The sequence below is a fragment of the Oreochromis aureus genome, linkage group 6 (assembly GCF_013358895.1).
Source record: "Oreochromis aureus strain Israel breed Guangdong linkage group 6, ZZ_aureus, whole genome shotgun sequence".
Classification (NCBI taxonomy): domain Eukaryota; kingdom Metazoa; phylum Chordata; class Actinopteri; order Cichliformes; family Cichlidae; genus Oreochromis; species Oreochromis aureus.
Window position 1 is genome coordinate 27,143,170 of NC_052947.1, and position 26,028 is coordinate 27,169,197.

At 39.5% G+C, this 26,028-nt stretch overlaps 1 protein-coding gene across 2 annotated transcripts in view; it reads left to right on the plus strand.

Annotated features, from left to right (window-relative positions):
• Positions 1-26,028, plus strand: part of evi5l (ecotropic viral integration site 5 like) — a 39,182-nt gene that overhangs the window by 6,445 nt on the left and 6,709 nt on the right. Inside the window, exons 2-19 of one of the 2 annotated variants that reach the window (XM_031727577.2) lie at positions 6,283-6,673; positions 9,140-9,329; positions 10,183-10,407; positions 11,271-11,345; positions 11,584-11,709; positions 11,915-12,058; positions 12,196-12,285; positions 13,068-13,165; positions 13,444-13,504; positions 13,600-13,653; positions 14,166-14,198; positions 15,021-15,161; positions 19,046-19,162; positions 20,546-20,686; positions 20,780-20,956; positions 21,438-21,584; positions 22,055-22,150; positions 22,284-22,379. In XM_031727577.2, coding sequence (XP_031583437.1) covers positions 6,432-6,673; positions 9,140-9,329; positions 10,183-10,407; positions 11,271-11,345; positions 11,584-11,709; positions 11,915-12,058; positions 12,196-12,285; positions 13,068-13,165; positions 13,444-13,504; positions 13,600-13,653; positions 14,166-14,198; positions 15,021-15,161; positions 19,046-19,162; positions 20,546-20,686; positions 20,780-20,956; positions 21,438-21,584; positions 22,055-22,150; positions 22,284-22,379 — 2,253 coding nt within the window. In that variant the 5' untranslated portion in view covers positions 6,283-6,431. The remainder of the gene's footprint in view (positions 1-6,282; positions 6,674-9,139; positions 9,330-10,182; positions 10,408-11,270; positions 11,346-11,583; positions 11,710-11,914; positions 12,059-12,195; positions 12,286-13,067; positions 13,166-13,443; positions 13,505-13,599; positions 13,654-14,165; positions 14,199-15,020; positions 15,162-19,045; positions 19,163-20,545; positions 20,687-20,779; positions 20,957-21,437; positions 21,585-22,054; positions 22,151-22,283; positions 22,380-26,028) is intronic. The other variant, XM_031727568.2, reaches the window with a different exon arrangement.

Here is a 26,028-nt window from a genome sequence, read left to right on the forward strand (position 1 = left end):
TGACCTTGACGTCATTTAATAAAAATTAGTGTACACAGAAGTTAAAAATAGTGACTGAGCTGTGACTTCAGTTATATTCATGAGTTAAATGATCACCCAGAGACAGAGTTTAAAGTAACAGAATGTCTTACTTTTCAGACATTGCACAGAAGTACGAATGTTTAAAATAAAAATAAAAAACAAGAACATCCCCTTCTTACAATAGGATGTTTTGAGCAGTGTGGAGACCAGCAGCAGTCACAAGGATAGCGGGTACAGTAGTTGAGTAGCGTGCAAGAGAAGAGTCCACGTGTCAGAAGCTCAACATGAGATCATGTTGGGACAGCGAGGAGGTTAGCAGCTACAGATTAACAAGGGTCATGCTTGATGTCACAGCAGGAAGACTGTGACAACTAGCTAATTTTTGTGTGTTTGTTTTTATTTTGATTTTGTAAATCTTCATTTTTTTTAGCTTTGTGCTTTTGTGTTTTTCTTACACCCACCTCCAAGTGTCTGTATAATGTAATTCCTTTAAGGAAACTGCGGATCCATCTGTTTATTACTTGATCTCCTGAAGAGATCAAAGGAGAGCATTTGGTTTTTGTCACCCTCCCTATTATAACTGCCTCAGGGTGGATCAGTGTCAAAGTCGAGCCCAGATGGGGACTGTGAAAACCTTTTTTTTTTTTTTTTAAATTTAATTTAGGCACTAATGTTTTGTTAATCATAAACATCGTAAAGTAAGGTTCCCATGCAATATATGCATATAACATTGTAAGCATTAAAAAGTGAAGGAGATGCAAATTCATGTTAAATCACGGGGGGTGGTGTGTGTTTGTGTGCGGAGGACAGTCAGAGGGGGAGATAATGGCCCTGTCTGTTTGTGTGGACAGTGAGAGCTCGGAGAGGATGCATTCAAGCATAGACTATGCACAATGCCATAATTGTGCACACTGGCGCAGTGGTGGAGAAACTAAACATGTGCATCACACATTCGTTCACATATTTATCAACAAATCATTATCGAGGTAGAATTTTATAAACACAGGTTACAACGAGTGTAGAGAAATGCCACGGCACAACTAAAAAGTAACCTTTCATTTGGTGCACACGCATGCTCAGAAAAGCAAATATAAGTGAAATAACATCACCACCACTTATTACCCACCTCTCTGTTCTCTGCAGTTGACATTACTGCAGGCCTGCAGTCATATACAGAACAACAGCCAAGCTCTGAAAATATGGCTTGTTTTGCTTTGCCAGAGACCTTCACAATGTCACCGTGTGTGTGTGTGTGTGTGTGTGTGTGTGTGTGTGTGTGTGTGTGTGTGTGTGTGTGTGTGTGTGTGTGTGTGTGTGTGTGTGTGTGTGTGTGTGTGTGTGTGTGTGTGTGTGTGTGTGTGTGTGTGTGTGTGTGTGTACTATCCTGGTGGGGACTTTCTGCACCGTGGGGACCAAAATCCAGGTCCCCTCGGGGTTGAAAGCAATTTTCACACTCAAAATGCGGTTTTACTGTCAGGGTTACAATTAGGTTATGGTTAGGTTTAGGGTAAGGGTCAGGGTTAGGCATTCATTTTTAATGTTTAGGGTTAGGGTAAGCGGCTAGGGAAAGCATTATGTCAAAGGGGTGTCCCCACGAGGATAGCAAACCAGATGTGTGTGCGTGTGTGTGTGTGTGTGAGACAGAATGGGGCAGGGGGACTTTTAAGTCCTGCATGACTCACACCTTTTACAGTGTGGGTTGACCACAATGACACAGCTGAATAGTGCTTTGTAGTACTGAAAACCTCTCAAACGTCTTCTCTGTTATTCCTAAAAGGCAGTCCCTTTAGAAGATGCTGTAATGGCATGTAGAATATTTTTAATGCAGTACATTAACCCAGTATTCAATTAATCTAAAGACCTCTATATTAAGTCTTTATGTATTAGTCTAAGCTTGAGCTGTAGTGTTTGGTCAGCAATAATTTAAGTTCATCAGGTCTGGCCGAAGGAAAATCTGGCGCGGATATTTGTCCATATCGCTGTAATAATACCTTTTGTCCTAAGGCAGCAGGCAGTGAGTTCGCTGTCCATAAAGAGTCGGCATTGAGACATATATAATTTAATTATTCTATGATATACTTCTGTGTCTTTGGTGCAAAATATCAAAGCTTGCCCAGGATAGTGAACATGAGCCTTCTGTATTCACCTGCTGCTTGCTGGGAAGCGAGAGCCAGAGGCTAAAATGCCGCAGGTATCTTGTAGAGTTATACATTATGTCAATAACCGAGCTCACTTCAGTCTTGCTGCTGGGGTTGAGGCTTGATTGACAAGGCAGATTCATCAGGGGCTACACCAGTCTGTCAAATGAGTTTCAGAAGAACAGGCAGATTGACATCATCTTTTGATTGTTGCAGCAAATCCTGTCTTTATCTTGGGAAAATCTGTTCCATCATTGGTTTAAATTGGTTAAATCAGAGTGATTGTATTTCAGATTGTTTTTTTTTGAAGAAGCCCTTTTACAAATGTGATTGGTTTCATAGGCTTGTTAATGGCTCTTTTGATTGGGCTGGTTAAGATGCATGAATGTGGGCCTTGTTTCTTCCCCATGCACTGTTCAGACAGTTGTTATGCTCCTCTGCTTTCCTCTCCCCTCCTGCAGGCTGTATTTCTGCTCTTCTTGTTTTGCTGTGTATGTCAGCTTCATGTGCTTCATGTTTTTCAGGCCAATGAATGTTTCTCTTCAATTTTAATGCCCTGTGACAGAGCTGAATTTCTTCATTGAGCTGTTTTGGAGTTTTTCAATGTGAAGACGGTTTGATCTGAGTTAGTTATGATAGTTTTAATGAATTCACTACACCGCTGTTGTTGGTTGGGATTAAACTGTCTATGAATAGACGGATTATACAGATTATTAGCTGACCAGCAGCTATACTGTGTGTGTGTGCTTGTGACACACACATCTATAAAGTAAGCTTGGGAGATCCAGAGGAGTCAACTGTAACCTTTTTTAGCCACTTTACAGAGCAGCACTACTGCTGTTGTTCTGCACAGACACACTGTGTCAGTCCCTTCATTTCTGCAGCCCAGTCGCACACCACAATATGTAATGTCTATGTTAGTCCACAATGCAAAACAGTTTATTTTTAACTTAAAGACCTGCAAACTGTGATGCATATTTTTGTTGTTGTTGTTTTAGCTTGTTGTAAGGACAGAACTCATCTGACATCCTATCAAAATGCAAAGTGCAGCAGACTTAATGTTGTGAATGAGCGTCATCTGCTCCTAACCCAGACTAATTAGTTTTTTGGTGCTTTTTAAATGGAGGTTCATTTCCCCACTTGGTACGGTTCATTTGTGCAGATGCAAACAAAGTAATCAAATTTAGGTGCAGACCAAAACAATCGCAACGAGAACATTTGGAGTCAGTGGTGTCAGTCCAGCTCCAAACAAATGCCAAAGACTGAACCCAGGGGCATGCTGCAAGTTTATGCAAACACCTTCTCATAGCCAGTACGCATCTGAGATGTGATAGAGTACCAAGAACATGCAGAATGTAGCAACTAGCCCTAAAATGAACCAAGGGCTCACTAGTCCAAAATTGTCCAGAACACAGCACCTTCTTCATGCATTTCTTTTTGTTGCTTTTGCTGAGACACATTTGGCCAGTACGTGGACTCACCTGGTTTCTAGTGACTCATTTTGTTTTGGAGTTTTCTCTGTGAAAAGAAACTTAAACACAGGAAAAAGCTACAAGTACACAACCTCATGTCCTGATTCTAAAAAATTTACAGAGAATTTGGGTTGTCAGATAGTCAAACAAAACAGCAACTAAAATGTCATCTTAAAGTCATGCAAAAATAAATATAATTCTACCACACACATGTGCTCTACAAATTTGGAGCCTTTGTGTGAAAGTGGGATTTTTACACACATAGAATAGTTTGTATTTGTACACAGTATTTGTATATGTGTTGAGTGAGTATTTGATTTGCTTGTTTTCTTTGGTATGGGTAAAAGTTTTACACTGGCCTTCCATAGCCAGATATCTTAAGAAATATTAGGATGAAAATGTGGGACATCCAATGTCAAAATGTGCTGTCTAATAGAAGTGGGAATCATTGTTATTGTGATAATAAGCATTTTGATTTATTACTTCAAAATGGGACTGTAAAGCAGGCACACTGACCAACACTGCTATTACAAGCTGTCATAAATGTTACATTCACCTGGCCAGCTAAACTGCTTGTATTACAGTCATCTAGCTTAATTGAGAAGGTGTAGACTATTGTACTGTTAAAGGGATTTTGAGCTTAAAATGGCAGTCAGCAGTCGCTTTTGTTACTTGTTTTGAGCAAGTAAACAAAAGTCCTTCTTTTACATAGCCTTGTATCGAGTAGCTCTGCACATAACATAGGTGATGGGATTGTGTTACTTTTTTAGCTCATTCCGAATTGGAAGCTTTGTTGAGCTAAGTGTGTTGAGTTTTAGTTTTTTGTTTTGTTTTTTTTGGTTCAGTTGAATCAACGTTAGCTTTGCCATACTTGGCTAACATCCTCTGTATGTGAGATGAGATCTTATGTTTGCACTATTCCCCAAGTATTTTACTTTCATATGATATTCCTTACAAATATCATATGAAACGAAGGATATGTCACATCCATATCCTTCGTTGTTTAAAAAAATAAATACGTCTATGCATTTGATTCAACTGTGGATCATGCTTTTCAGATTTTTAAATTATTTTTTTTTACTTTCCCTGATCCTTGCTTCCATCTTGGGTTTACCAACTTCCTACTGTTCGAATGACGTTACCTCGCTAGAAAAATCATTCACCTCAATGGCACCATCTGGTGAAGTGAAAAAGTAATTGGTTTTATTATTCTACTGCTGACAAGTTACTTTTTTATTTGAAACTATATGATATGATATCGATATCTGGTGTCTTTGTTTCAACACAGTATCGCCATGCGTTATATCATTCGATTGTTGTATCAATTGTTTTTCTTACCCAGGCTCACATTAGCTAGTAAAATATTACATCTATGCCAAGTTTGTGCTTTGTAAGGTCCTTATCACTGAAAGTATCAAGCACATAAACGCACATGTAGCTTTTTTTTTTTTTTTTTTTTTTAATCCTTTATAAAACAAATTCAACTACAGCTCAAAAAGCATGATTGCATCAACAATCTGCTGAATGATAAAGCCTTTTTTTCCTCCTGGGAAATCACACCTCGGTTTATCTTATAAGGAATTCAATTAAAAACTGCCCTCAGCTTCTGTTCCAAACCAGCGGTGTCAGCTGTGTGAAATCTGAGTTTATCTCTCTGAATTAACTCTGTAATTCATTTGATTTGTTTAATAGTCTGGTTTTAATAAATTTCTCAGCTGCTTGAAGTCATTTTGTGGCACTGTTTCTGAATGTAGATGCTTCGTGCTTGTAGATGTGTGACTAAGTGCTTCTGAAAGCTGTGCAGTGTGAGCTTAACCGAACAACAGTGTAACAAGTAATTTGCAGTAACTTTTTGTTGTGATTTTTTTTTTTTTTTTTTTTTTTTTTTTTTTTTTTTAAATATGCTGACAGGTCGATTCTTCCCTTTGACGGAGGAAAAAACAAAAGTTGTGATTATGTCTGTGTAATCCACATTAGCTCACTCAAATCTGTGTCGACATATCAGCATCACTGGTTCCACTCAGCTAGGCATGGCAAAACCACCTCTCTGATCACAGAGTTCAGAGAGTCATACAGAATCTAAGAACCACTGCCATAAATGTGTAATATGTATATGTTAATAAATATAGAAAAAAACAGTTATTACTTAGATGTTCAAAAGAAAGATTTGACTGACTGATATTTTTACCTTCAGAAAACAAAAAATCTCCTTTGATCATCTTGTCAGAAACATATTGGAGGATAAGAACTTGGAATATTGGAACTTCATTATTACTATAACTCATTGCTCTACATCAGACTGTCAGCTTCACCTTCTTTATCATTCACAGAGCAGTGAAACGAATTTACACCCCAGGGGCCAAATCAACCCAGTAATAGGGTGCCATCTGGCCCGCAAACAGTTTTCTATTTTACTAAATGAAACTGACTGAAGAGGTTCAAAGCTATGTTTAATGTTGTGTTAACTCTTTTCAGTATGATATCATGATATGATACTTTGATATCGCATCATTATACTGGTATTATCAGGCAATGTGGTATGGCACCTTTGTATCAAGTTATCAAGTTAATAACAATGACATAAAAACCAAACATAGTTTAGTTTATTTATTTACCTTTTGGTCACATACATTTCTTTTAATTCTTGGCAGGTTTGAGGACCTCTGATCATATAGGCTTGCCTGGTGGCCAATCAGGCAACAGCCAGGCTCACTAAGGAGGGAGACATACAGTGTGACTGGGAGACGTTTTTTTGAGCACACGTGCACTGCTTCACCCACCTCACGCCAACCTCGGCGTCATGTCTATCCCCAGCGGCAGCCCGGAAAGAGAGGGCTCTGGTGGGGCTCCCCCTCAGCTGGAGTGTCCTTCCTCCCCACCTGGCATGGATCCAGATCCCTCATCGAATGGCAGCCCTGTGCTCAGCCCAGACTCCTCTTCCCACGATGCAGTGCTGTCAGCACCTGCAGCCTCCCCAGCAGACTCCGAGAACCTGAGTCCTGATGAATTGGAGCTGCTAGCCAAACTGGAGGAGCAGAACAGGTAAGATCAACAGTTTTCATTGTTGTGTTGAACTTTTTTAGCTTCACTGTGGCCCAGAGTTTGTTTACTATTTGACTTTTTTTGTATAGGAAGCCAGTCAAATCAAAGTCTTTGTAAGAAACTTTGTAGCACCATATCAGACTAAATCTAAAAAAAAAACAGCTTGAGAGCTGCAGGTTTAATTGCAGTTTTCACAAGGGAATGAAAACTGCATGTTTATGTTTGATGCATTGATTGTTGCATGTGCAAAGTGTTTCAGCAACACAGCATTGTAATCACAATGGGGTAGTCTTTTTTGCTGAAAATCTTCCAAAAAAACAAATCTGCTTCTGCACTGATTTAACACTGAGATGCCTGTAGAGATTCGCCTGTTCACAGGGAGATGAAGCTGAAAAGACACTAAAGCGTATTGCATGCCAGCAGTTATGACTTCACATTTGGCACACACCACTGAGCACAAGGACAACAGTGAGGATGAACTGCTGTTAGAGTCACCAGGCAAATCTAATAAAAAACACTTAAAAAGATTGGCAACTTTGGCCCAAAATAAGCATTTTTTTTCTCTGCAGATTTACTACTACTCACCACTCACTATTACATTGGAACGAGCTGGTTAGGCATGAGGACACAGAGCAGTTATAGAAAAAGTCGATTTTATTTTATCTAAAAATGCCAAAAACCCAACAAATTTTTACAAAAGTTAAAATATTTTTATGAATCCTTGAAAGAGATCAAATAAAAAGCTAAATTCAAGTTGTTATATAATCCTGTGTTAATATTACAACTAACTGCTCAAACAGAACAGACCCAAAATCAACCTAAACAAACCAAAGACTGACCCAACAAACAAGAGACAAAGGAGAGATAAAAATACTGCCTCATCAGATCAGATGAGACACAAGAGAAACATGCACTCTAACAAATGAATTCATTAGAAGGAAACAAACCCAACAGTTACAGTTATAGTAACTGTAATAGTTACTTTATCTTAACATTAATTAATTTGAACTAAAGTCAAGAGTCCAAGGAAATAGTCCTGGATTCCTGGGCATTCCAGGATGTCAGCAGCTAAACGGACTCCACGGCATACTAAGATTAAACTGTGTACCACAAATAGGTATTTCAATAAATGCTAAATAAATACGAGAATGATGTGCGATATCAAAGATTGTATTGTCATGTTTGTGTTCGTGGAACTCAATTATGATGAGAGGTTCCCTGCAGCGAGGAGCCTTTGTGTGTTTACGGCTTCTTTCTAGGATTGTTAAAGTTCACATATGGAACAGAAGGGAAACACTCTGCCCAAATGCTCGCATGCAACTATATATTCACGCCAGGAAACACTTCAGGGTTGAAAAAGACAAAAAGGTACATCTAGATAGAAATTCGCATTGAAATAGCCATTTTTGACATCCAAGTGTAATGGAGTCAGACATGATGGAAAATAGGATTTATAGCAAATATAAAACTTTTCTGGTTTTCTGATTAATACAGCTGAATTGTGTAGCCTCTGTTAATAGTCATGATAGCAGGAGGGTCACATGAACCACCATGGGGTTCAGTCAAGACCAACTTACTTAATTTTCTTTAGAATAAAATTTTATAGTCAAAAATGATTAAAATAAGATATCTTGCAATTTTTATCTTGCGTGTTATTTCAGGAAGTTCAGTGTTTCAGGATCTATTTTTCCAGGGATAAATTTGAACATTTATTTTCTTGGCTTCAGAGAAAATAATTGTTGTTGTTTTTTTATTCAAGGTTGAGGTTTAATCTGTGTGAGGTAATGTTTAATCCCACACAACCAGGAGCACTAGCCTTTGCATTGGAATTTGTATTTATAAATGCGTTACCTTAAATAATGCACCACTGCAGAAGGAGTGTTTTCATTAGGCTGTATTTACTGCCATCAAGCTAAAATCCCAAGAAGTCACTTTGAGAAGAAGAACAACAGTAGCACATTTTCAGCTTCACAGCCAGTCCCAGCAGAATGGTCAGAGTGCTGGACGGAGGTGTAAAGTGACTTAAAAGAAACAGACATTTGAGGTCAAAGTGGGACTGAACCTTGGAGTAAAGAGCTGCCCTTCTTAATCACATCATCTGTGCATTTTGCTGCCCTGCTGTACAGCAGACTCCACAAGGATTTAAAGGAAATCACTCGCCCCAGCCTATATTTGAGTTCAGGTTGTTCCAAATTCAAGCTTATAGTTCAGGAGCATTTTAGCCTTAGCTTAGCATATAACCATTAAAACCCCTTCCCACCTAAATAAATGAATAAATAAACGAAGGGGAACAAGCCTTGCAGCTGCTGGTGCCTCTCTAAATGTATCATTTTTTGCAATGTCACATTCTGCCTCTCGCCCTCGCTTATCTTAGCTTAACTCTCCAGTGTGTAACATAAATAAGCTCTCCTGTGTGATCAGTCATAATTTCAGCTTCCTGTTCCCATAATCTGTGTCTTCACGCAGGTTGCTGGAGGCTGATTCCAAGTCCATGCGGTCAATGAGTGGCTCGCGACGCAACAGTGGCTCCTCGCTGGTCTCCAGCTCCTCGGCCTCCTCAAACCTGTCGCACCTGGAGGAAGACACCTGGATCTTATGGGGCCGCATCGTCAACGAATGGGAGGAGTGGAGACGCAAGAAGGACAAACTCCTGAAGGTGAGGGGAGAGTCTGGCACTTGAAGTGGAGAATGAAGTATTTGGAAGGCACATGTGTTTTTTTCCCTTAGAATGAGTCACTGAGTGTGATTCAAAATAAGAACACCAGTAAGGAGATTATGAGCCTCCTCGTTTTATTTTTATAGTTGGCGGGTCAGATTTCACAAGTCGATTTTCCAATTTGTTTCCTAATGTCTGACTCATATTCTGTTTTTGCTTTGTCTTTTTTTAAGTGGCTGGTTGGTCATTTATAGCCTTGCTCACAGACTATGACTGGTTTATTTCTATTCGTGAAGTCACAGTGGGTGTCCTTTTTCTAGCTGTCTGCAAGTGTGCTCAAAAATGTCTCGCAGTGTTAGCCTCAAATTCAGCACAAACAAAAACACTATTGGTATGAAGCTGTCTTTTTTTTGGTTGTTTGTTTTTAATACAGTAAAATACCAATAATCCCCTCTATCTGCCCTCTGCCTCCCATCCCTCTCTTTGTCTCTCTATGTCCTCCGTCACAAAAAGACTAAACCCCAGGGAAGGTGAGACGGACGAGAGAGGACACTATAAAAATGAGTCAGGGGAACCTGGGAGCTCACAAAAACCAAGCAAAAATCTATAAGCAGGCTATAAATACTGAAAATAGAAAATAGCAATCCATCATAATTTACAACTGAGCGTGATTACAGAACGATGCTAGATTGTCCTTGTAAGTGTAAATCTGTTAGCGTTTCATAATTGAGTTTGCGTTGATGTCTTTTCTCCTGAGGTGCTTTATGATCTGTAAATCTCTCAGTATATAAAGAGGGTGGGTATTAATAAGTACTCCATTTTAATATCACTCGTTTCACTCTCTGTCTTCCAGGAGTTGATCAGAAAGGGCATTCCTCATCATTTCCGGGCCATCGTGTGGCAGCTTCTGGGCAACGCCACAGACATGCCAGTGAAGAACCAGTACTCTGAACTGCTGAAGATGTCCTCCCCCTGCGAGAAGCTGATCCGCAGAGATATCGCCCGCACCTACCCTGAGCACGAGTTCTTCAAAGGCCAGGACAGCCTCGGGCAGGAGGTCCTCTTCAATGTCATGAAGGTGAGAACTGCAGCGATTGATCACCTCAAGGTCTGAACTTATCAGGGGGAGGGGTTTTTAGTATTTTTGAAACATGGTTTATAATCTGTAAAAACTGACTTATTTACACTGTGAGCTTTGAAATATGTGTATTGGTCACACTGGAGAAAAAATAGGACCAAACCAAAAATGGTTACAAGCACGAAGTGCTGATTTTGGTTAAGCCGCAGCCATCAATCACTCTGTAGTGTCACTGTAGCACAACAGCCAGATGAACACAGTCAACTTTCTGGAATTTCCTTCACTTGCTTTCTTAAATGACACATCTACAAATAAATGTCCAGACAAGAACGACTAATATGGATATGTTGATTTGACAGTGGTGTAAATTATTGTATTTAGCTATTGTATTAATATTTTTTTAAAATGACAACTTTATTTCAGAATGACAGGAAGTGTTGTGTAGTTTTAATGAAACCCTAACATGCAAAACTAAAAGCCATGTTGAAACCTTGAATCTGTCTGCAACAAATGGAAGGATTTGATTGGCTGTGTCTTTTTGATCAGACCGAGTCTTACCTTCGTAATGCGATTTTTGTTCCTGGGGAGAAAAACAAATCGCAGAGATACACGAAAATGTGGAAATATGTTTACTGTCATGGAGACAAGCTTGTTTCCTGTCTGCAAATCAGTCGAGCTCCCTTGTAGCTGAGCTGTTCAGGAAATGAAGGGACCTCTGGTGACTTGTTGGTCCTGTCGCTAGGTCTGATTGTCCTGTCACAAATAAAGATGCATTTTTCTAAACATACAGAACATAGTAACTGAAATCTAGTGTGTGTGTGCGTGTTTTGTTTAGTTTTTTCTTCTTTTTTTCCTTTTTTCAGGCGTACTCTCTGGTGGATCGAGAGGTGGGCTACTGCCAGGGCAGCGCATTCATTGTTGGATTGCTTCTAATGCAGGTAATTGTCACACGGTGTGCTGCAGGAAACTGAACCATAAGAGAATATTTTTGCCTCAAGGCTCAGCACATTTTATCTTCAAACAGTCTCTTTATTATAGCCACAGTTATTTATGTAGCAGGTCTTTGAAAAATTAAAGTGCAGTTAATTTGTTTCTTGAGATTTCTGTGAAATAGAGATGCTGTGTAATACACAGTCCAGCACTGTTTGATTTCTAACAATCGTCTCACCTCCCCAGATGCCAGAGGAGGAGGCCTTTTGTGTTTTTGTTCGTCTGATGCAGGAGTATCGCCTGAGGGAGCTCTTCAAGCCCAGCATGGCAGAGCTCGGTCTCTGCATCTACCAGTTTGAATATCTGCTACAGGTAAAAAGGAAGCAGGAGCGTGCATCTAAAAAACGATGAATGTTGCAGTGTGAACGCTCCCCACAAAGGGGCAGCAGATCTTTCTTTTCTTTTCTTTTTTTTTTTATCTCCAGCACATCACTTCCTTTTCAGATATGTCCTTTCGGGTCTACTTTAGTTTTTTTTTTTTTTTTTTTTTTTTTTTTTTTAACTTTTGTGATTTCAGGAGCAGCTTCCAGAGCTGAATGTCCATTTCCGGTCCCAGAGTTTCCACACTTCCATGTATGCCTCCTCCTGGTTCCTCACGCTTTTTCTCACCTTTCTCCCTCTTCCTGTCGCCACACGCATCTTTGATATTTTCATGTATGAGGTAAGAAATATACAAAGCATACAAAATATACAAAAGATTAGTTAACATTGTGCATATGCTCCACTTTATTAATTGGCTATTTCAGCTTTACATATATCCATATGTACATATATACACAATATCTGACCTCTCTGCAGGGCCTAGAGATTATCTTCCGTGTAGGCCTGGCAATCCTGCAGTACAACCAGACTGACCTCATTCAGCTGGACATGGAGGGCATGTCACAGGTACGCAGCTGTCGCTTTGTGGTGCCTTCTGCAGAAAATGGTTTCGTGCACAGATTGAGCCATGAGTCAAAGGCTGAACGTCCCACTTTCCTTTTTGCACGCAAGCTTCCTGAGCTACAAATCTAAAGTTATGATCTAATTTGATAAAAATAAGCTGCTCTCATTTACTTCCATTCAACGTGATTTTATCTGATTGTCTTCTATGAAATGGAACACTGACTTGCTGCTGAATTTTACACTATGTTTGTGTTTAAATTTTGTGCCCGTCAGACAGCGTCCACAATCTGGATTAACAGCAATTCAGTAGAAAACGTGTAATTTTTGTTGCTCACTAATAAAAACCTTTTAGATAGGTGAATTTGATCTTAATCTTAATTTCTTATCTTTGATCATTTCTTATCTTTATCTTCCTCACAAAACCTGAGGAAAAAAGATTAAGTTTGTACCTGCCTGCCTATATGATTCCCAGTTTTTTGACTCACACTGCAAACTTGAATTAATTTGAATACTGTGTATGCTTCCAGTTCCCAGAAGTGCATATACATTTTTACGCATGCCATATGAGACTGTCATGTCGTTGAATCACAGTATATTACAAATATCTTAGTTTCTTTTTTTTGTTTTTGTATTTTTTAAGCAGCAGCTGCTGGCTTGCCTCAAGGCCTTTTGTAAATCTGTGGCTGTTTTTTCTTCACTGATTAAAAAGAAAGCGAGTCTCTGCGTCTTCATTAAATATGAATGACCATCTTTGTCATGTGCGTTTCTCCCTTGGGGTCTGCCAGCATTTCCAGAAGGTGATCCCCCACCAGTTTGACAGCTGCCCAGACAAGCTGATCCTCAGGGCCTACCAGGTCAAATACAACCCCAAGAGGATGAAGAAGTAAGAACGCTCGTTAGTCAGCTAACAAATGGTTAGACTTAAAGCTGGAGAGGCTTTATGTAGCCCAATGAGAGTTTGGTTTGTGTCTTACTAATGCTGAGGTTTCTACACTGAAGCGTGTGCATGATTGTTGTTGTGCGTTTGTGCTGTTTAGGTAACTTTTGAAAGTTGTTTTTCTGCTCTGTTCATCTCAGATCTTTGGCTTTTAAACATTATAGTTAAAAAAAGAAAGAAAGATTGAGGTAACATTAAGTTTTCTTACTGTTTCTTCTCCTCAGACTTGAGAAAGAATACACCACCATCAAGAACAAAGAAATGGAGGAGCAAATTGAAATTAAGGTGCTTATATCTTGTTTGTTTGTATTGCAATAAAATGTTTGAAAAGTGATGTGAAGCAAACATTTTCCACTTGTCTTCCCTCTCTCTGTGTTCAGAGGTTACGCACAGAAAACAGGCTGCTGAAGCAGAGGATCGAAACCTTGGAGAAGGTGAGATAGGGAGATGTGACTTCAGTTTATCTAAATGCTAATAAACATGAGAACTTCACTGAGAAACTGGATGAGGCTGAGCTAACACGCTTCACATTTTGATGAGATCTAGTTAAATTCTCTGTGGTTCTGGGTTAAAATTTACAACTTGTGAATATACTGTTGTTGGTTTCCTTTCCGTGGTGTGTGTGCGTGAGTGTGTGAGAGAGTGTGTGTGTGAGTACCTGCGTGTGCCCGCCTTTTGTGCTGTTTCAGCACGCTCCTTTGAGAAACTGCAGTTGTTAATATTTTCCTCTTCTGTGAAATAGTTTTCTGAGTGATCTCACTGCTGCCTCTTTATTCCCTCACAAACATGTCTGTGTTTGGTTTCTCAACCTTTTCTTACATCCCTCCTCTTGGAATTCATCCGTTTTTTTTTTCTTGTGTTTTATCCTTCCTGGTGACCCACTGCTTTTCACTCTCTTCATCTCTTTATTTTCATCCTCTTGTTCCTCTCCTTCGTTGCGCTGTAGGAGAGTGCTGCTCTTGCAGACAGACTGATACAGGTAGAGTACTGTAAACCACTTTCCCACTGACCTTGCTGTCCTTTGTCCTACTCACACTCTGCTCCTCTACTGTCCTGCACTGCTTCTCTCCCTCTCCTGTAACAGCATCCTGCTAAAAGTGCATGAAAGCTTTTTGTTTACATCGTATATTTGTCTCTAGCCCACAAGACAATCCTTTAACGCCTGAATGCATGTAGTGTTTATCCATGATGGAAACCGATGACGTTGTCAAATCCCTGCATGAGGCATGTTTAAGCTTAATTTTTATTTGAATACCTACAATTTAGGAAAATTTGAATGAAACGTACATTTATTTGCTTTCTTGCTAAACGCTCTAAAAGGTCTAAAAGTATAAATTCGTTATCAAATGTGTTTAATTTAATTTGTACGAAATTGTAGAAAAAAATACACCAGAAAGTTGTTTTCTTCATGGTCATGCTTGAGATCTAATAATTGTCAAACAAGTTAAACAACAGAGACTGAGACTGAGTTTTAAGTTTTTTATTGCTTTCAGATACAGTCAGGTTAGCTTTCTGTCGGTGTTTCCATTCATAAAGTGAGCTAGTTGGTTGTTAGCTTTAGCTTTAAAGGTCAGATGTAAGAGTGTGAGTGATATCCTCAGCTAACTGATTTACAAGAAAGCAAATAAATCTCCTTACTAAAATGTTGACTCTCCACTATGACATGAAGCAAAGTTCTCTTTAACCATAATATTGTTGTTTTGCCTGGAACCATCCTTTTTCCCCCTGCATAGTCTGAATTTGAAAATTGCACTCCACTGACGATTTTAAGTGTCATCCTATTTTGGTCGCGCTATTCCAGGGTCAGGTGACGAGGGCGCAGGAAGCAGAGGAGAACTATGTGATCAAGCGAGAGCTGGCGGTGGTGAGGCAACAGTGCACCACAGCTACCGAGAGCCTTGAGAAAGCACAGGACACCATCCGAGAGCTACAACAACAGAGGGTAAAAGAATGAATGAATAAATGAACCGAGATGGCAAGATGAACTGTTTCCCTCCTGCCTACTGTCTTTATGTTGTCCTTTATTTAACTACAGATAGCCTCTGTAAGCTGTGTAACTCCTGATAATGTTTTTACTATTTGTCAGATTATTTGGACTCAAAATCAGGGCACAAATGTTGCAAACATTTAAATGATTTCACTAGAATGCAACACAATTTCATCAGATTTCAATGTCAGTATATAAAAACATTTACAACTTAACTAAAAGCTTGCTTCGTGTGCAGCTGTCAACTAACCAATTATATCAAAGTTCACTTTGTTGTCAAAGACACACACACACACACTTTAGTATGATCCTTAGTATGAGCCAGTCATAGACTGTATATGAAAAAAGGACACAGCCAGTATAGCATCATTTGTGAAGCGCCAAAGTTGCTCTTTTGGCTGGCGCCATGTTGGCCAATTGTGGCAAAATTTGGATTATGAATCTTCCTGGTGACTAATTTCTTAGTCAATTAAACATGGGGGAAAAAATCAGACTAACCGAGTAGTCTAAAACTAAGAAACACTCAGATATTAAGTAAATTTGAGAACCGTTTAATGCCAAAAACTAATAACAAAGGCATTTTAAACACTTATTCAACTTCTTCAACAATGAATCATTCCACTAGATTAGTCATCCAGTCGACTAGTCGCACACATCCCTAATTTGGATGAGAGAGTGGTGCGCATACTTGTCAGCTAACTCAAGCAAGTTAGATAAAATATAAGTAAAATATATGTATAATTACAAATATATAATTGTTCCAGTACTAACACAGTGGAGAGGTACAGCTCAGTGAATTGGCAGGAAGCGATTAGCTGAAGCTGGATTGGTACCTGTCAGTCAGTCTTTGCGGCGTTGTCTTCAGTTTTCAAACTCAAACGTGGCAGCTTGGTATGAACAGACTATCAGACTGACTCATAGTAATGGCTCGTTTAAGTTATCCCATGGTGGGAATGATGTACTAATGCTATATTTTATACAAGCTTGTGGAAAATGGATAAAAATACAATTGGTGCCGACTGCGCCTCTCAAATATTGTCAGACTAGTCAGACTAGCGTTGATTTGTTTCCGATATTTTTCTTTATGGTGCTTTGATAACAAAGTGGTGACTCACGCATTTGTATTTTCTCACGAACCTTCAAAGAAAATTGGTGATTAACCCGTGAGCTAACCCCGCAGAGGTGCAAAGCTCAGCGCCCAAAAATGAAACCGTTCAAGTTCTGTTTTAGCACTCTGACTTAGCAAGATGTTTACATACAGATGAGGCACAAAGACTTCTACAGTTTTCACACCATGGAGGTCATAAACCTTGAACGCAAAGGTTTATGAGGTGAAATCTAGTTAGTCTAGTTCTGGAGGAGAGCCAAATAATGTGGAACCTATCACTGTCTAAAAAATACATTTGGACGGCAGTGAAGCTAGTCTTGACTGTTACGCTGCCATTCAACAAGCTTTTAGTAATGGAAATATAGGTACTCCCAAAGGACAGACAGAAACAAAAAGAGATGTGAGCCCCAGATAAAACAAACAAAGAGGAAGAAGACCATGAACCAATTACACAATGGGCCCTCGAATTCAGGCTTCTCTCTTAAACTAGTCCTGGAAAACTAGAAGAACAGAAACCAAACTGAAAACAGTAGTTCCAGTAGCTCCCGACTCTACCTGTACTGAATAAACAAAGCTATGAAAGCAACAGATTGGCAAAGCTGGTGCTGATGGAGATCTGGTGGGATCCAAGACGCCAATGGCCGACCCTCCTGCTCCGCTTTCTCCCGGTTTATATTCTTGCAGCAAGCCATCAGCAGCCAATCAGCACTAAGAATAAATCTGCAAAGAAAGAGGGCGCAGGTTAACCAGGGTAACAATAAAAAAAACTGGACCAACGTGCTGAGGTCGCACGTAACACTGATGACGGCTGTAAAGGTTGCACGTGTACATTTTACAGAGCAGCTGTTTGTTTGTTGTTTTGAGTTGCTGTACGTGTGACACACAGCCTGATTGGAAGTAATAGTGTGACTATGATTAAATGTTGAAACTTGTTTTGTTAATGTAGCATAGATTACTAAAACATGTGGTTTCAGTTAAACACTGACAGAAAAGCTGATCAAACTGTAATTAGTGCACAGTACTGTAAAGATAAAAGAACTGATCCTACATTATAGGATTTTTGTTTTTAATGCATTCAAGTTCTGTGAGTCTGTGCAGTTCAGAGGCACACGATATTGGAATTATTATACAAATTGGAGTTTGGTATAATTTAACATTTAATTCATGTATAAACTGTATTAGCCTCCAAAAACAGTATAAATATCATATTTTGATATAATGTAGTCTTCTGATTTATTAATTAATCAGGAAGCACTGTACAGTTAGTTTACCGTGTAACATTTTGAGTGCAGGACTTTGACTTGTAATAATTATTTTTAAATTGACAACAATTTATATGTTTAACAATTTATTTATATATATATAATATGTATATGTGATATAGATATAGATATAGATATATATATGTATTATAAGTAATCTTTACATATAATTTTGTTAAAGGAAAAATCTGAAAACTGACTTTCCAGACATTTTTATATGTACGACAGGCTCTGCTTCTCTACTATGAATTTCTAGTAAATATGATGTTTAGTATTGTATTTAGTACCACATTGGGTTTAACAGAGAACACCCACGTTTGCTTTTCCACATGCATGAGTAAATGTATGCATGTCAGTTTCTGTCTGTTCCGCAACCGCTTCACTGACTTACTCAAAAAAAAAGTTTTGTGGTCTTAGCCAGTGCTGTTAACCAAAGCTTTGCTCTTAATATTTATAGGTTCAACTCACACCTACCTGTGGGAAGGTGGTGTGAAGAGCAACTGCACAATGTGAAGGGAGCAGATGGTTCACTAAAATGATAATTTGCTTTGCTTTAAAAGAAAAACTCCGGTCACTGATTTTTCTCTAAATGATGTCATTGTTACGTGTGCGTTTATTCCAGCTCAGATTGCTGGTACCCATCACCCACCAGGGTTCACACACCTCCAGACACTCTCAATCTTCTTTGATAACCAAGACTGAGAAGCCAAAAATGACAAATCACGAATCTTGCAGTCACGCTATGTACTTGCCCGATTTCAAGCGTTTGTAATTTGCCTCACTGGAAAGTATTTTTCCACTCAGCTCTCTCTTTTTTTTCTTTGCTGCTTTCATATTCATAGCTTTGCAGTTTCCCCTTGATGTGGTGACATGTTAGTGTACAGTAGCATGCTGACATCACAGACAGCGGGACACAAGTGCACCTTGATGGCAGCTAAATTTAGTTTGTCGGCTGTTTTGAAGGTTGTACCTTTTTACACAGACATTTCTAGGCGTAGGTAACATATTTGGATTTTACTCACTCACTAGTTGCAGTTGATAATGGATGCTTTTAGTTTATTTTTTAGAAAAGTGTAAGTCTAACGCTGCTGCTGGGAATCACGTCCGTTTATTCCCCCACAAATAGCTTGTTGATTGGTCATGTTTCCATCTCTCTGTAGAATTCCTTCTCTCCCGTTTCTTCCTTTTTCACAAAACTAAAGGTAAAAGAAACCGAAAGAGAGATACATAACACTACCTTGTGGCAGAGTTTTCACCCCTTGCAAGATTGTGGTAATCTTAGCTGAACTGTTAAACTGGTCTGCAAATGAGAGTGAAATGGAAGCCAAGCTCTGTTCAAAAACCTAATATTCTCATCACTAAATAAATATCGGTATACAAATACCAGGTAGAAAAGGCTGCTCAACTAAAACTAAAATAAATAAAAGTTGGCCGACATTATATCTGTAACACTAGGATGTTTGTTTCAGTACACAGAGCAGTTCGTGAGCAATCTGCAGACCCAGCTGGAGCAGTCGAGGCTCCGCGAGGCCGAACTACTCGGAGCTCTGAAGGAAATGCAAGACAAGGTGCTCGATCTGGAAAAGGTGAGCTCACAAACATGCTTTTTTTTTTTTTGAAACTGTGTGAAAGAGAATAGAGTGTGAACAGCAAGCAGACAGAAGGCGTGTGATTCTGTGAATGTGGTAAAGTCTGTCTGACCGTTAACCAACCTGTCTAACGTTTAATCCCAACACTCAAACAAATGACAGACACGTTCCATTTCTCAAGCTTTCATTTTCACTTGATGAGGTGTTGGAACACAAATGCTCTGCTGCTTCCCGATGAAGATTTTGCTGAAAATTAACTCAAAACTGGACAAATCTTTGTTTACTTATACAGCGTCTCAAAGACTGACGAACCTGCTGGTTTGTAGTCAGGAGGTAAACATGCTGATGTTTTTGTTAGTGGGTCGTTGCACCACTTTGGTTAAGAGTGAAACAACCCCACAACTGTCTGATGTCTGAACATAATTTCATATATCAGATAGTTGTATTAAACTATTTCTGTCCTTCTCATACTACATTTAATAAGTTGTCGACTCCTGGTTGTCAGGCTACAGATGCCGCTGATCCAGCTGTGGTTTCTAACCAATACCTGAAAAATGATATCATTAGTTTCCTCTGATGACATAGTGTAGTGTAGTGCTGCTTAGAAAATTCCTGCTTGTTAGGCATGGTCACATTTAGCCAATGTAATACCTGATCAAAACTGAGGTTCTCATTCAGCAGCGTCACAAAGCAGGTCAGTCGCTACATCGGCCCTCTCGTCACCAGTTTCAAATTATCTGCTAAAAAACTTGATTCTGTTTTTCACCAGCATTTGAACGCTTAGCGAGCTAAAGCTTTTTTTCTTATCTAAGAAAAACAACATTTCCTGTCAGTCAATAATTTGAAACTGAACATGTCTAGATTATCTCCCATTAATGTGCACCCCTCAGTCTCCCCTGGTCCATCGTCATTTGAGCCAGAAGTTCTCACCACTGCTCACACATCAGTTCTATCATTGCTTCTTTTAGTCCTGTGAGATTTAGAATTTTAAAATTAGATTAACTACATGCAGAGTCTCACATGACCAGGCTCATGTTTAGATATATATATATTTCTGCTGAGACCTTATTCTAGCAGTCAGCTTCTCTTATCATCTGATCAGGGCCTATTTCAGCTGTGGTTCACACCACTGTTTGTATGTATTAAGACGCATACAATTCTTTAATGTGTGGTTTCTATTCAAGTGTTACAAAAGTAAAGTTATTGTTAATTAATAATAATAATAAGGGTACTGTGGTACATTCTGTGTTAATCACCAAGGTACATTGTGTTTCACTGAAATCTAATACGATTCACTTCCTCATAAAACCGTCCTCATATATGCATTAGGCTGTGTGTGTGAATTTGCTAAACTATAACCGTGAAATGTTTACTATCTAGAGGAGCAGTTGCCTGCCAGATGAGAACAACTTGGCGACCCTGCAGGAAGAAGTGAAGCAAATGAAGCTGAGGGAGCTGGAGACGCTGCGCTCATTCAGGGAGATGCAGGAGGCTGTCACTGAGCTGAACCAGCGCTGGCAGGTAAAACGGGAACAGATCTCTCATCTGTTTGCTGGGGTGCATGAGTGCGCATAATGTACCAGCAGCCAGTTACACCTGTCTGCTCTTTCGCAGCATCATATGTCCCGTAGCAGCAGCACCGGTGGTGGGGGCGGGCACTGGAAGGAATCGCCGAAGAAGAACGCCATGAATGAGCTGCAGGACAAACTGATGACAGTTAGGCTGAGGGAGGCTCAAGCCCAGGCGGAGCTCCGAGAGGTTAAACTTAAAGCCCTGCAGCTGGAGAGTCAGGTAGGTGCTGTATAACTACACTGTACTGTCACACTGCAGCAGTGATCTTGTGAGTCCTTCTCTGATGTATGCATGATTGTGAAGCATAGAAGTTGTCATGTTTGTTTATTTCACACATTTATAAGAATGAATATAACTTGCTGAACTATGGAAATCAGCCCTGTGGTGTCGGGATGTTACATTTTGTGTTGCTTTTTCAATTATGAATGTGCATTGTGCCTGACGTGCACATAATGAAAATAAAACAAAGTACAACTGGATCACAGCAGATTTGATGTTTGTTAAGTTAATTGTTAGACCATAGTGCCACTTGTGAAATGTTCTTGTTTTCATCGGGGGGGGGGTTTGGTGGTTGTTGTTGTTGTTGTTGTTGTTTTTTGTGTGTGTTTTGCACTCTTGGGTTTTAGAAAATTGCGCTTCATTTTCAGACTTTTGTAAATATAAGAGCTCTCACCATCTACCATTTAACCACTTGTTTTAGAACCAGATCCACAGCAAACTGATCGGACGCAACGACCAGGAACGCTCTGCCCTGCAGGACCGACTCCAGATGGTGGCCAATCAGAACAAAGCTCTGCAGGCCCAGCTCAACGAGATGAAGAGGAAGCAGGCCGAATCAGACTGCAAGGTCTGGATAGTGAAAGGAAGAAAGGAGGAAAGAGGCAGAGGAGCAGACTTAACAGAAAAGAGCAGAGTGATGTGGAGAGCAGCATTTTCTTATTATTAAGAATTATTAATAGGAAACTAAAACCTGTAATAGAAAAATAAACCTTTTGACTGAAGACAAAAAAAACAAGATGCCTGGAACAGAGAAAGATAAAAAGATACATGGAAGAGGTAAAGGAAATGTTGAAAAACGGTCTGAGCGTAAATTCTGGGGTTCACATCCTGAAACAGATCAACAGATGTAATAGAGGAAGTCTAGAATGAAAGATGAGTGACACAGCAGGATGTAGAGACAATTTATGGTTCTCTACTATCTCTAATTGAAATCCATCAAAAGATTGTCATCATAAATGCTCACTTATTACCCAGAAAATATTGTTTAACTTTTTTCTTCCTGTCCATGTGCTTCCTCCCTCCCTGTGATGCATGTAGAGTAAAGAGGAGGTGATGGCAGTGCGACTGAGGGAAGCTGACAGTATGGCTGCGATGGCTGAACTCAGGCAGAAGATCGCTGAACTTGAGATTCAGGTGTGTGTGCTCGTGTACTTCAGCGTCTGTCTGAGTGCATCCTTGGATAAAAATTTGGATCTGTGGTCTTAGCCAGTTAAGTGATCAAAGTGAATTCAGCTTTAACCTTGTGTGTCTGAAATTTGATTTTTAGAAGGAGGAAGGGCTGATCCAGGGCCAGCTGAACCACTCTGACTCCAGGCAGTACATCAACCAGCTCCGGGACCAGATCGCCGAGCTCAAGAACGAGGTGAGGCAACCTTCTCCACATAGTCACAAACGAGCACTCTCACATATTCAAGTCAGCCACTTGTCTGAAATGCTGGGTGCAAACAAAAAAATACCCTATTTGTAGGGTTTTATACTAAAACACAGCAAACCTGTAGCATTTTAAACATTAAAACTACATACAAATGCAGTATTCACCATGGAAACATGAAACAATAGAAACATTTTTCAAAGCTGCCTGATTTTTTTTTTTTTTTTTTTTTTCACTCCAAATTATTAATTAATTGAATATTCGTCAGAATAATGAGTAGTTCGAACTATTTCATGCTTTGCTATACTGGGACGAAAAAAAGAACAAGTTACGGCAAGTAAAAACATTTAGTGATATTTTAATCCCACTGATGTAAATGTCAGTTCATGGAAGCAGATGTTAGAAGTGGTTACCCTGATAAAGACCCATGAAAACAAAGTGCACCATTACTCCTTCCACAGGAATACAAGAGGGTCAGTAGCAGCCAGGTGTGACTGGTCAAATGTACGTAGGATCATCAGCAAGAGTGAACACCTCTTTAAAAGCAGACATTTTGGCAGTTTGCAGGCCTGGGGCATTCAGGTGTGAATGCAAAGGAGGAAAGACTTAGAGAAGCAATTGTTCCTGCCCATCAGTCTGGGGTGGGTTATAAGTCCATTTCCAAAAAAGCTGTCAGTCATTCTACAGTGAGAAAGATTATTCACAAGTGGAAAGCATTTATGAGAGTGGCCAATCTTCCCTGGAGTGGACATCCCAACAAATTCACTTCAAGGTCCGACCGTGCAATGCTCAGACAAATTACAAAAAACCTGAGCTACATCTCAGACTCTACAGGCCTCGGTGATCATGTTAAATGTCAACTGTCATGACAGAAAAAGACTGAACAAGTATGGCTTGTTTGGAAGGACCACCAGGAGAAACCCTCTTCTCTCTAAAAAGAACATGCCAGCATGGCTTAGGTTTAAAATGTTGCTTCAGAACAAACAAGACTCCTGGAACAACAACCTTAGGACAGTCCAGAACAAAGTGGTGGTGTTTTGTCATAATGCACAGCACCACGTTAATATCAGCACATATTATATGCATATCAGCACAAACACCTCACACAGACTGTCAGATGTGATAATGGTGGAGGGGCAATTTGCGTTTGTTTTGCAGCCACAGGATGTGGGAACTTTGCAATCACTGAGTCAAATGTGAACATCCCTGTATACCAAAGTGTTCTAGAGTCAAATGTGAGCCCATTTGTCCATGTTTCCACTAAAGTTTCCACTCAAATTTGGTCATCCGACGGGTCAGTGATCCGAAGCACGGAACATCTAGCAAATCTACAACAGGATGGCTAAAAAGAAAAGAATCAAAGTGTTGCAATGAGGTCAGATTCCAGAGCTCAGGCCTTTTGAATTGTTGTGGCATGATCTTATCAGAGATGTGCATAAAGAAATGCCCACACACTTCAGTGAACTGAGTAATGAGGAGTGGCCAGAATCTTCCACAGAGACTGATAGTGATACAGAAAATGATTATTTTATCAGATTTTCTGATTTTTATCAGAAATATGTTTTGCTTTTTTATCATGGATAAAACAGGACGTCCAGTCCAAATAAGTTTTCAAGACACCATTAAATAGAAAGAAGCAGTGACAGACTGGAAACCTGGCCGGTGGACTTTTTAACCATACCGAACACGATCATGGAGAGTGAGAGGATGCCTCAGGAACAGAGAGGAAGCGTACTCGAACTGGTTTTCATGCCAAGGGTGACGTGCAAAACTGTAGTAACTATGGAGATAAAGTTGAAAAGCCACACCATGAAGGTGTTGGACAGAGTTGCTGAAGCTAGGTTAAGAAGAGAGGTGATCGTCAGGCATCAGCAGTATGGCTTTTGATGTGATGTTTGCTTAAAGTGTTGATGGAGAAGGTCAGAGAAGATCGAAAGGAGCTTTGCTCGGGGTCTTTGGATCTACAGCAGGGGTCTCGAACTCTTAGTCTTTATATTGACGTGAACAAATATCATGCAATTTGACCCTTGAAGTTACTTTTTTGTTAGGGAGGATTTGTTTGGTGTTGAGTGCGATGTTAAAATGAGTTCTTTAAAAAGCCAAAAATTATTTAACATGAAGTCAGTATGAGCAGAGAGTACAAACATGTTGAGGGATTGGCTGTGTTCGTTCAGTGTGAGAGTTATTTGTAAAGAAAACAATTTTAACTAGCAGTCAAAAACTAATGTTTACACTTATGTCTGCACTTTTATTTAGTTAAATACGAACAAAATTATAGCAGAAGTGCTGCCGCGTGTCTGGCCAGAAGGAGAGTACCAATTTGTTTATTTGGTGGTTCAATGAAAGGTTTTAGTTAAGAGTGAGGGGAATTTTTTTTTTTTTTTTTTGTAGTTTTTCTTGTTATACAATATTTTAAATTTTAAAAAACAAAACACTATATTTTTGGAAATATTTGTGGGTGTTTGTTTGTTTGTTTTTGTACTACTTGAACACTAAAGTTCCCTCCAATGAGATGGCAGTGACAGCAGTGGCCCACAGTTCATTTAAGTTTGAGACCCCTGATCTAGAGGAAGAATATGGTAGAAGGCCAAAAGTGGAACTGTGACACTGCATGAGGAAGTCAAGAGTGACAGAGAAGTATGTGAGGGTGTTGACGTGTGCAGTAAGAGTGACAAATGGGTTTAAGGTGAGGGTGACAATAGATCATCGAGTGGCTCTGAGATTCTTGTTTTCAGTGGTGATGGACAAGCTAACCAGTGGGGTCAGGCAGGATTCTCTGTGGACCACAATGTTATGTTGCTTGCTACGATGTTGACAAAGGAATTCCAGATATATTAGACAAAGGATGGTAGATATGGTGTTGCTAGGCAGCAGGAAAGTCAGGCAGGAAGTCCTCAGAGGAGCTTCATGGATGTAGTTAAGGATGACATGCAGATGGTTGGTGCGATGGTAGGGATGCTAGGGTGAGATGGAGGCAGATGATCACCTGTGGTGAACCCTAAAAGGGGCAGCTGGGGGAAAAGAAGAAAGACAAAGACAGAGTATTGCCAATAATTAAAAACATTTCTAAAGGAATAATCCAAGCTCATGTCTCTTCCACATTTTAGGAACAAAAGCGGCTAAATTACAAGCACTCAGATTACTAAAGTTATTTATTTATTTATTTTTGTCAGCATACTAAAAAATCTCTGGATATTTACCAAGGATTCATTAAATTCATCAATTCATGATTTCATTGACTTGTCACTTACTGTAGACTCAGTCACTTGGTCAGTTAGGTAGCTTTGAAAGGATATGACACCATCCTGAATTTCATCTACTAAGCTGTTGGTCGATTATTTCTTCAACAGGAAGAAAAAAATTCAGACCGGTTTGAATCCTGGCCGCGATTCGATACTGTCTTGAAGCCTGCGAAAGCATTTCTGCCCTTTAAATGGGCCGTTTAAGCCATTTTCTCATTAGCTATTGATACTTATAAATGTGTGATCATTTATTAGGAGTATAAATGAACAATTTCTTTCACTGTTACTGGCTTTTCAAAATGGCGTGTGACACACAGATGCACATTATGTGTATGTGTGTATAAGATGCTCTGCAGCTTTTGTTAACCACCACAGATGAATCTTGTCATTTATGTACA